Genomic DNA, 12317 nt, shown 5'->3' with positions numbered 1-12317 from the left:
TCTAAATCTAAAGAACTATAGAATGAACATCACAAACTCTTTGATTTGGCTCATTAATTAGCAGCATTTTGCCATATCCTCTTCTTTTTTCTCCAGGCCATGTGAGAATAAGTTGACTACATCACTAACATTTCCCTCTGACTATAAAAATTAGGACATTCTTTCTTCCATAAACACACTCACAAAATTTAACAATGATGTAAGATTACCACGCTTGACAGTCCATATTCAGACTAATCAACAGTTTCAACAATGCCCTGTAGGGCTTCCTTCTTCAATCGAGGCTCCACACAGAGAATATACATTGAAGTTTCTTGTTAGGTCCTGATTTTTTTTTTTCTTGATCAATTACAATTCTTCTGTTTTTGTTTCGTTTTTCATTACGCTGATGGTTTTGAGGAATACAGCTTGGTATCTTTGTAGAATAGCCCTCAATTTGGTTTTATAGCAATGTTGTCTTTTGTTTAAATTCAGGTTACCTCTTGTTAGCAGGAATGTTACCAAGGTGACGTTGTATCCTCCTCAGTCCAGTGTGTCTCAAAGCACTGGAAGTCATCCATCAGGCCACTGGTTTGATCATTTGGCTATGGAAGTGCCTAACAGACTTCTCTCCTAAGTGCATACATTTATTTCTGAATAATTAATAAGCAACTTGTGATGTTTTGAAGTTATGTAAATATTATGATTTTTAACCCTTTACTCAGTAGCATCCACTAATGACTATGAACTATGACTCTTGAATTATTACTACGATTGCAAACTAGCGTTTTTACAATTTTTTTATATTAGTTGATTTTTTTCCTCCAAAGAGCCTAATTCTCAATTATTTATTATAATTCCACATTGTCATTATTCATGGCGATGCTCAAATGTCTCAAATGTAGCCAATGGGAGCCTCTCCAACAGGACAGCATAGCTTCCGAATGGAGCCTACTGGTGCCCTGAGGTGCCTGGGAGCTCTGGCAGCCTGCCCCCGATCAGCGGCCCGCTGTCCATCCGCTTGCACTCCGACAGCCCGGATAATGTTTCCCACACACTCACACGCTGTCCATTGAGGCTCTCTGGGATTCCTCAGTGAATGCTTTTGACTCTGGTGGCCTCTTCACACTAGACAGCTGTTGTTCTCACCTTCCCAGCGTCTCCCAAACTCACCCCTCTCTGCCCTGTCTGGGCCTTCCTCACCTCTAAGTCAGGCAGCCATGCTAAAGTATCGCTTATCTTCCTCAAGGGGAGAAACAAGAACAGACACTTGGTCCATCTTTTTGCTTCTGCCACTTAGCACCTCTGAGGCCTGAGGCAGGTCAGTATCTCTGAACCAAGTACAATTTCCCCCCACTCAGTATTGCAGGAATGAAATGACAAGACATTTAGAATCGTATTTGGCACAAAATGGGTGGGCACAATCTGGCAGCACTGTAAGTCCGGCTCCTCCCTGCACCCTTCCCCAGTGCCCTACTATCTGTATTACTGGAGACATAAGCTTCTAAAAGACAGCGGTGATCCTATAATGTCCCCTGCTGGAATCTTTCCTGGCTCTCAAAATCTAAACTTCTTTGAAGGGTCCCATGGCCGCTGGCTACACCCTATCTTCTGGCTAAGACCTCATGCCCAGGCACAACCAGCCTCACCTTATTCCTCAATTCCCTTTTGCACCTTTATGTCCTCCACCTGGCAAACTCATCATCTCTCTGCATTCCACTTGGCTTACTCCTGTTCATCCTTTTGAGCCTTGATCATATGGCACCTCCATAGTGCTTGCTTGGCAAGTGAGCTCCACATACCTACTACAGGGAGAACTGAACAAGCCAGAGGGTGACTACTGAGTCAAACATTAGTTCTGGCTCCTGGGTGTCCATTTGTAAGAGAAGGGGATGCTTGTCTTACATGTATGTGTATCCTTAAAATTCACCCTTATTGGGGCTAACATTTGGCACAGCAGTTAGACACTGCTTGGGATGCCTGCATCCCAAATTGGAGTGTCTGGATTCAGCTCTGCTTTCAATTCCAGCTTCCTACTAACACCCGCTCTGGAAGGCAACATGTAATGGTTCAAGTATTTGGATCTCTGCCACCCACATGGGAGACCTGGACTGAGTTCCAGCCTCCTGGCTTCCATCTCACCCAGTTCCCACCATTGGGGGCATCTGGACAGTGAACCAGCAGATGGGAGTGCTCTCCCTCTGTCTCTCTGCTTTTCAAATAAATAAAAATTAATCAGTATTGTCCATAAAAAGCAAGTTCTCCAGAAATGTTTAGAAAATAAGCAACTTGCTTGTTCATCAAATGAAATCAGGTCAATATTCTGCCTGCCTCACACTCCCAGAGAATGGTGGTATCTTCCCTTCAGTAAGGAAACCATTTAGAAACGTTAAGGTCTACATAATTATATACAAACGTATGTAGCAAATGTTAAATATAAGGAGACAGGAATAATAATTGTATGGATAGTATGACCAGAATCATGTAAGAAATGTGCTAAAGGACGAATATGCTGAAGTATTAGCAGTATATAGAGCCATGAGTGATTCCAAAAATTTTTCTCTCAATGTATTGATAATGAACATGTGCTTTGTTTACAATGGGAAAAAAAAATAACCTTTAAGAGACAGAAATGGTTTCATACAGAAAGAAAAAAGGGAAAGTGAAGAAGAGACTTGGGATGGGCAAGGTTATCAGAAACTATATGCAGGGGCTGGCGTTATGGCACAGTGGGCTAAGCCTCCGCCTGTGGTGCTGGCATCCCATATGGGTGCTGGTTCGAGTCCTGGCTGCTCCACTTCCGATCCAGCTCTCTGCTGTGGCCTGGGAAAGCAGTGGAGGATGGCCCAAGTCCTTGGGTCCCTGCACCTGCCTGGGAGACCCAGAAGAAACTCCTGGCCATTGTGGCCATTTGGGGAGTGAACCAGTGGATAGAAGACCTTTTTCTCTGACTCTCCCTCTCACTGTCTGTAACTCTACCTCTCAAATAAATAAATTAATTAAAAAAAAGAAATTATATGCAATAAATAGAAAAAAATGAGAATAAATAAAGAGGAAAATGGTACTGATATTAAGAAACTAGGAGGCGGGCCGGCGCCGCGGCTCACTAGGCTAATCCTCCGCCTAGCGGTGCCGGCACACCGGGTTCTAGTCCCGGTAGGGGCGCCGGATTCTGTCCCGGTTGCCCCTCTTCCAGGCCAGCCCTCTGCTGTGGCCCGGGAGTGCAGTGGAGGATGGCCCAGGTGCTTGGGCCCTGCACCCCATGGGAGACCAGGAAAAGCACCTGGCTCCTGGCTCCTGCCATCGGATCGGTGCGGTGCACCGGCCGCAGCGCGCCGGCCGCGGCGGCCATTGGAGGGTGAACCAACGGCAAAGGAAGACCTTTTCTGCCTGTCAAAAAAAAAAAAAAAAAAAAAAAAGAAACTAGGAGGCAAGCAGGAAATTAGATAAAACCAAGCACTGGTGATTTCAGTTCCTCAATGCACAAAGATGGCATGAAGTTATTTTGGTAATGGAACAGGAGTCAGGCTCTGAAAGGGTCAGCAGGAGCTGATCAGAATATCCAAATCTGTCAGTGAGAAGGGCACCTGGAATATTCCAACTGCCACCTGATAAAGGAAGAAGCAAGGAGAGGAGGTGATGAAGCCCTGAACGGAAGCGAGGCTTTTGCCTTGTGAGCCTCAGCTCCTGCCAGCAAAGGGACCTGGCAGGCTGATGATTAGTGTATCACTGCTCAGCTGCAGCTCAGCTGGCGGGCTCGTATTGCCCTAATCCGCGCTCCGTTCAAGAGCAGACAGCGGCAGAGAGCAATACCAACCGGGGCCTTTCTGCCGCTGCATTTGCCACCCACACGTGACTGGTGTCCGAAAGTGGGCTGTGTTCATGCGTTCAGGGCAAAAATCAGTCTTTCAAGATGAAGCGAATGTCACCAGAAACTCCATGGCAGACTAATGCATCAGCCAGCTAAGTGCTCTTGCTGGAACGTAATCTCTTTCCCAAGGTTTTCAAATCTAAGGTCACCATGGAGACCAAAATACAGAATGTATTATAGTATTGCTTAGTATTAAATGAACTCATGTGATTCTTAAAACTTGACTTGAAAACTATGTTACTCCTCTTCTTCCACTGGCATTAAGCTATCTGTATCTGGGGACTGGGTGAGTATTTTTTTTTAAGGAGTTTGCTAAAACAAAATAAAAACTTTGCATTGGAAATTTCTGAATACCAAAGAATTCTTATATGTTTCTGTCTCATTTCTTTACTGAATCATAAATGTTCACAGTTGTAACCAGAGAAGGGGTTGTTTTTAGGACAGAACGTATGCTCCCGGGAGAAGAGCTGTAATGAGACTAATGCGGGCTAATGAAGGAATCAAAATCTTGGCAAGCTCCAGTTCAGCCCTGCATGTATGCTCCCTAGAAAACAGCACAAGCACTTCCCAGAAACTCATCATCAGGGAAATGAAAACGCCTCCTTCCCTTTCCACGCCGCCCAGCGGCTCATCATTGTTGCAGTGCCATCGGAGGGGAGGCCTATCCTCCATCCCTCCTGATCATCTCACCATGATAATTCCTCCAAGCAGTCACATTTTGTGATGTGATCTGCTCTAAGATGAATGAAGAGTAAGACCAATTTCCATAATTACTATTGCATATTTGTGGGAGCACTCTTCTTAGAACTCATGTGTTTTGAGACTTGGTGTGGAGAAAAACAGTAGGTATACTACAATTAAGGGGAATACCTGATGGTGGAACAAAGCTTACGTTCATGTGACTTCAAAAAGTCACATTCTAAAGGTCCAATCTCTCGCCTCATGGTCTGGTGGAGACTGAGTAATGTCAGAGTATCTACCAACTGGCAGGTCTTAAATAGTGTCTCAAATCATGAGATACTCCATACTGAAAGCGCCATACCTTCCGTATCCAATCTCCAGGCCATCTATTTCATACCCACAGCTTTGAACCTCTCTCTATTGTACGATGATCACAAATCACAAACATTTAGTTTCTAGCCCTAGTTTTCCCTTCAACTTTAGACCTATGTTGCCTACTGTCCTAGACAATACCACTTAACTGTTTCACAAGTACCTTCAGCTCTGCATGCTTAACCCAAGACTCTAGTCCCTTTCATCCCAACCTGTAATCACCCCAGTGATAAAATCAGTCTCTGAAATCTTCCCATCAATTCTCATTCCCTATGTGAACCTTCTACCAGGTTGAACCCATCTGTCCTCTTAAATATTACTCCAATCTGTCTCTTCATTCTTAGAACCAGTGGTTGAGCATTTGGAAATTGATTAAATAAGGGGAACAAGTCTGTACTGGTGATTTTTTAAAAGATTTATTTGAAAGGCAGAATTACAGAGGGGCAGAGAGAGAGAGAGAGAGAGAGAGCGAGAGTGAGGCAGTTCTTCCATCCACTGGCTCACTCCCCAAATGGCTGGAGTTGGGCCAATCTGAAGCCAGGAGCTTGGAGCCTTCTTGGATCTCCCACATGGGTGCAGGGGCCTGAGCACTTGGGCCACTTCCCATTGCTTTCACAGGCCATAGCAGAGAGCCGGATGGGAAGTGGAGCAGCTGGCGCCCATGTGGGATGTCTGCACTGCAGGCAGTGGCTTTACCCACTACGCCACAGAACCGGCCCCTGGACTGGTGATTTCAAGGTGCTTCCACAAAGGCAGGAACTTTACCTACCTTGCTCTACTCTCTCACTAAAGCAACTCAAACACCCACATGCTTGCTACATCAGCTCCCACTGGATGACTGAAGGGACTGTGGCAGGACGACAACCCCAAGTTCCCTTCTGATTTCTGGATGGCATCTTATATCGACAGTGCCCCTGGATACTGTCTCCCTTCAAGTTGACAACTCCTTAAGACAGATTTTAAGTGCCATTAGTTTGGTTTTTTTTTTTTTTTTTGGTTTGTTTGTTTGTTTTTGCTGATAAAAGAATTGAGGCGCTGAAAAGTTTAAAAGACCTGCCCAACGCATCTGCCACACAGCTAGTAAGTGGTCTCACAAGACCACCTTAACCCCGACCTCAGTGTTCTTTTCAGTACTAGATAAGTTTGTATTTTAGAGGGGTTAATAAGTCCCCTTTCCCATGCAATGGTTCTTTCTTTTCTTTTTTTTTTTTTTTTTTAAGATTCGTTTATTTTATTTGAAAGACAGAGTTACAGAGAAACAGAGAGAAAAGGAGAGATAGAGAGATTTTCCATCTGTGGGTTCATTCCTCAAATAGTCACAGTGGCTGGAGCTAGGCCGGTCTAAAGCCAGGAGCTTCTTTGGGGTCTCCCATGTGGGTTCAGGGGCCCAAGCATTGGGCCATCTTTGGCTGCTTTCCCAGTTGCATTAGCAGTGAGCTGGATCAGAAGTGGAGCAGCCAGTCTCAAACCAGTACCTACAAGGGATGCTGGCACTGCAGGTGGTAGCTTAATCCACACCAATCCTCCATGCAATGGTTCTGAGAGACATTAATGATGTGGATATCAAGCTGAACATTGGATTGAGTGCCTTGTAATAAAATTCCTTTCGGTTCTGGTTCTCTAAGACCCAGGTAAGACTGTCAACTACACAAAGCTGGTCTCTGAATTCTCTCTCAAGTACTGCCCTTCTTCCCTCTGACACTGATCTCCAGTCAGCACGGATTCCTTGCCTGACTGCTGATTTCTTAAGCTTGACTTGCCAAGCATGGGGCAGTACCCAGCCTTCAAGGCCTTTTCCAACTCTTTGTTGGACATCTTTTCAATCTACCTGCAAAAGGAATCTGAATGTAATCTGAATTACTGAATGTAATTCAATCTCCAGAGCCAAACTGCAATTCAGAGGAACTATGGAGGAAAGAGGCACAAGCTAACTGGCACCATAATGAAACAAACAGGTTAAGCGTACCACATGTTCTCCAGGACAACTGATCTGATCTCCACAAGCTGCTGGCAGGGAGGAAAAAAGGAGAAGGACTGCTCTAGAGTTGAAGACTGAAGAGACAGAACTAGCAGTTGTAAAGGTTTTAGATTCTAATTTATTTAAACGAACTTTAATAATAATTCAAAAGGCATTTTAGAAATCAGTATTCTCCATGAACTGGTATTTGTGGATATCAAAGAATTAGTATTACTTTGGTTGAATACCATTAGCATTATGACTATGCAATAAAATGTTCACAGTATTGAGATGCATACTTACACAGAAATGAAATAGTGTTGCCTGGGAGTTATTTTAAAATACTTTAAAAAGAAAAAGAAAAAATAGACATTTACTTATAATTATTAAATCTAGCTGTTGGGCATACGAGGGTTCCTGATGGTAGCTCTTCCACTTTGGTGTACATTTAAAACTTTCTAGAATTGTGAAATTGTATCCCGAATCCTTTCTTCCAAGAGTCCTATTCTACCAAAGAGGGAATCAGATTTAGTGAGTTTTAAACACTAATTTTTGCTGGGATGTGCTAGTATTTCACTCCCTTCTGTCATGGAATGATGGGCTCAGTGGGGATTTCTGGCAACACAATAAATAAATGACACATTTGAGTTGAGCATTTGTGCATTGTTCCTGCTGTTACCTCTGCCTTTATCAAGACAACCACAAGCTATTCATAGCCACAGGATCTTGGTGAGATAGACCAGTGATTCATGCTCACGGCCTAAAGGTTCACCAAAGTCTGGGCCCTAACAGCAACTGGGTGGAAGTACAGAGGTTCTCACGAAGCAATAGGGCCAGACCAAGAGAAGCAGAAGGGCTGCATAGCACAGCCCCTCAACTTTTGAGTCCGTCTTCAGTGTGTACTTAGCCAGAACCCACATCTGACATTCTATCCCCTGGCAGTCAAATTTCCCAATGCACAGACTTTTTAATGTAGCTGCACTGAACTTAGACATGTGTCAACAACGTCGGTTCACTACCGACAAAATGCTGCTTTTATCAAGCCAGCCTCCCAGCGGGAGCCTACATCACCGAATTTTCAATGATACCATGAGATTTCCTGCGACCCAGGAATTGAAGATGAGCAAGTGCCTGAAAGCTTTCATAGAGGATGAAAAAGATGTGAGGCTGGCTTCTTCGGAAGGGCTCAGGAAACAGCAGGAGATAGAGACTAGCAGGACTGCTGACACAGAGGAAAGGAATGTTGGGAACATTCATTCTCCATGACAGCTTCTCTAGGGTAAAGGAAGCAGCGTTTGACAAAAAACAGACAAGAGTTCAGAATCTAGCCACTTGTGGAGGCACAAAAATAGCTCTAGGAAGGAAGGAGGACCACAGTACACAAACTAAAGGGACCCAACTTTTTCTATGATCACGACACCACTTCAAAACTTCAGGGAGGTTTTTTTCAGCTCCATTTCCAAAGCTCCTATCAGAAAGAATGTAAAAAAAAAAAAAAAAAAAAAAAAAGAAAGAAAGAAAGAAAGAAGGAAGGAAAGAAAGTTTCTTCCAGAAAGTACAAAAGCACAGAGGAATGAGACTGAAGGAGACTGAAAGAGTCCGGCTCTTTTGCCAATACAGGTGCAATACAAAGAAATAATGTCAGACACAACAAAGTGTTCCATGCTTTCTCCTGCTACCATCAAGACGAGAAATTAGTTTCTTCTGTTTCTTACTGCATTACCAAGTTTTAATGTATGCAAACATTTTAAAATTTACAACCTTTGCTATTTCATAAAGTTCCAACCAGCTCCCTAGTTAAAAATCCTTCCAAAGTAAATGTTAGGGGGTAAAGAGTGCCATGGGGATCTGATGGGAAGCTAGAAATTGTAAGTGAGAAACAAAGTTTATTTTTAAAAAATTTCTATCCTACTAGAGAAGATCAACAAGGCAAAAGGTACCTCCTGACAATAGTGATCTTATATGAATTGGTGGAGTGTTGCAAAGGCATATGGATATTTTTCTCCTGCTTGCTCTACTGTGGAGATTAATAGAAGGAAAAAGAAAAAAAATCATTTGAAACTGAGCTTTCCATCTAAGAGAGGAAGAAAGCACACAAAGGCTCTGGATCTGTGTCAAGGGGAGTGAATGATATTTTAGAAGTCTGGCAGGAAACCAAAGTGCTACACCCACATACAAAGCTCCACTGCTTTCAACATGCTAACTAGCCCACAAATTTCTCCAGCTGGGAAGCAGTGTCAGGACTTGGAAATTGTGAGATGGGTGAGGCTGCCTGGCCCCATTGCTCACTAACACTCCAAAATGAGAATGGAGGGACTGTATTTTAAAGAAATTTTCACTTTTGGCCTTAGAGAATCCCAGGGAAAAAGGAGAAAAAAACAGAAAGGAAATTACAGTGAGGAATAATTTACCTTCGGAGAACAGTTGAAATGCATACCGGGTACTGGGAGTGTGGTTACATACATTGTAATACACCGATACAGGTACAGCGTGCCAACTATGCAGAAAAATCTTCTGCTAATAATAGACCTAGAAAAAGGGAAAAACAGGGCAGATTCTCAGTCAAGAAGTTCTGCAGGTTCATTAACTTTATGTTTGCAATGACCCAAAAAGACAAACAAATCCAAAAAAACTACTTGCAAGCTTGAAACCAGAATGCTACAACTACAAAATAGATTAAGACAGAGTTTGAGAATAATGTGAGGGGTGTGTGTGTGTGTGTGTGTGTGTGTGTGATTTTTAAAAAAATACTTACTGGCCAAAAGAGTTTAAACCACTGTCAACTGCCCAGGTTGCATGAGGGTTTCATGAGTTGTGCTTGGGTTTCATGAAACGTTAAATGTTATCTTGAGTTGACATTCAACTGATACACAAGTGGACCCCACTCTGTCAGGTCAGGCCCACTGAGTATCTACAGCTACACATTTAGAGAGTTTTTCTGTCATAAGAGGGAAGATGTTCAGAAAACCTGAGTAACAATAGAATGAGAATTTAAAACATTTATGCCATTTAATAAGTCAAAGTCATTAAGAAATTTTACTCACACACTTCAGACATTGACACTGATTATCTGAGGCAAGGTGATGCCAAGAAAAGAATCTATTCAACAACATCCAACTCCCATCCTAATCCCTACATACTACATGGCTGCATGACAGAAAACTTCTCTAAATCTCAATTTCCTTATCAGTAAAATAGGATTAAGAGCATTAAAAATAATGGATGGAAAATATTTACCATAAGGTAGGTATAAATGGTAGCTATCAAGTGTGTAAGTTATGTGGATGAATACAAAAGTAAACAACAATTAGAAATACTTTTGTAAGTGGTTTGCATTAAAATTATGTTGTATATACATGTAAACATGTATACTGAGTCTGATAACTTCTCCTAATGAATATCAATTTACTTAATCTCATGAAGGTAAACCTAAGTGAATCCTGGACAAGAACACTCTTTCCTTCTCTCCCTTTCTCCTATTCTGTTCAACCACAGGCCAGGCCAGAATCACTATCCTCTGGGTCTCCTCTTCCTCAAGCTTGGGGAATTCGTTTCGAGTTTTCCTTGGCCTAAGACCACCTGAGTTAAATAAACAAGAAAAATTCAGAAAGAGTAGATAGGCCTTCCTCTTACAATGTTCAGCATTCAGTCACTCTGTAATTGTATGGTATCGGAACATTATTATGCAGGACAGGCATGCCTACTCAGTATGGTAGCGAGAGGAGCATTTGTCTCACTTGAACAAAAGGAACAAAGTGCTACATTACTTGAGTGAAAAAAAAAAAGAAATTTAAAAAAGCATGCAACTATATCTATGTCACATTCCAACCTACTCAGTCCATGTAATGTCACTGGGCTTTTTGAGAAGAATTTGGGTATTTCATCACCTTAACTAGAGTTCTACCACTAGGTCAGAACTGTTTACCATGGAAGTGGTCTATTTTCTTCTAGTGAAGCTATGTATGACACCTCCAGACACAAGAAGCTATTGACATTAAGCTGTCTTAGAAAGGTACAGGTCTCTAATTTCAAGTATAATGAAAAGCACTTTATAATTGAACAATATAATGAGGAACAATACCAGAGGAAAAATTCTAGTCTATAAATGCCTCTGTTGAGAATACCAACAAAGAAATACAACCATGAGTTGCACAGTATAATTGTCATCTTTCTTAAAAACAAAATATCCCCTTTAGCCATCCTCTATAAACAAGTAGGAATTGTTTGCAATCTCATTTGAACTATACAAGAAACACTCAGGACAGGGGCTGGCACTGCGGCATGGTGGGTAAAGCCACTGCCTGCAGCGCTGGCATCCCATATGCGCACCAGTTCAAGTACCGGCTGCTCCACTTCCGATCCAGCTCTCTGCTGTGGCCTGGGAAAGCAGCAGAAGATGGCCCAAGTGCTTGGGCCCCTGCACCTGCATGGGAGACCCAGAAGAAACTCCCAGCTCCTGGCTTCGGATCTGCACAGTTCTAGCCATTGTGGCAAATTGGGGAGTGAACCAGCAGATAGAAGATCTCTCTCTTTCTCTGCCTCTAATTCCGCCTTTCAAATAAATAAATAAATCTTAAAAAAAAAAAAAAAAGAAATGCTCAGGAAAAAATTGTCAAGTCTATATCTGTTGAACTTTTTAAAAGGAAGGATAATAAAATTACTGCACTTGGAAAGATTGTGAGCTTAAAATAATTTTGCCTGATCATTTCATACACAAAGATAGATATAAACCCCAATAAATACTTCTGTTCTTTGAAGTTACCCTTTTAAAAAAAAAAGATTTATTTATATATTTGAGAGGTAGAGATACAGACAGGGAGAGGGAAATACAGAGAGAAATGTCCTCCATCTGCTGGTTCACTCCCCAAATGGCCCCAATGGCTGGGGCTGGGCCTTTCTTTAGTCAGGAACCAGGAGCTTCTTCTGGGTTTCCCATGTGGGTGCAAGGGTCCAAGCACTTGGGCCATCTTCCACTTCTTTCTCAAGTCATAAGCAGAGAGCTGGATCAGAAGAAGAGCAACTGGGACATGAACTGGCACCCATTTTGGATGCTGGCGCAACAGGTGGAGGCTTAGCCAACTACGCCATAGTGCTGGCCCCCAAAAACTATTTCTTTATCTCAAATTTGAATCACATGTGAGTACCAATGAAATGATTTCAGAATTATCTGAGAATGAAGTAAATAAAAGGAAAATATTGATGGCTCAGTCCCATTTAATATTTGACTTGAAGTGAAAAAGTCAAATGAAGTTATCCATGTGAATTTGTCAATGTTGACAACAGGGTAACAAGTTGGATGAGGCTGTTTCTAACAAATTTTTGATCTCTGGAATTTATTTAAATCTTTTTTTTTCAAAACCTTTTTGTTTAGGTTAAACAACAATCTGTTATCATAAACTTAAAAAGGCAGAGCAAAAAAGTGTTTCAAAGAATTGTATGAAACTGTGGGTATTCATT

General features: G+C 42.2%; 1 protein-coding gene across 29 annotated transcripts in view; it reads right to left on the bottom strand.

Moving 5' to 3' along the window:
* The window catches only part of SGMS1 (sphingomyelin synthase 1), a 338931-nt gene that overhangs the window by 15958 nt on the left and 310656 nt on the right, over positions 1 to 12317 (bottom strand). For all 29 annotated transcript variants that reach the window (XM_089314844.1, XM_089314838.1, XM_051823915.3 and 26 more), the window contains one exon: positions 9272 to 9389. In XM_089314844.1, the coding sequence (XP_089170970.1) occupies positions 9272 to 9389 (118 nt within the window). The remainder of the gene's footprint in view (positions 1 to 9271; positions 9390 to 12317) is intronic.

Source organism: Oryctolagus cuniculus, chromosome 15 (genome assembly GCF_051225735.1).
Source record: "Oryctolagus cuniculus isolate XC-2025 breed Fujian yellow rabbit chromosome 15, ASM5122573v1, whole genome shotgun sequence".
In the NCBI taxonomy this organism is placed as follows: Eukaryota; Metazoa; Chordata; class Mammalia; order Lagomorpha; family Leporidae; genus Oryctolagus; species Oryctolagus cuniculus.
Note: the sequence above shows the minus strand (reverse complement) of the source record. Positions and strands in the feature narration are given on the sequence as shown.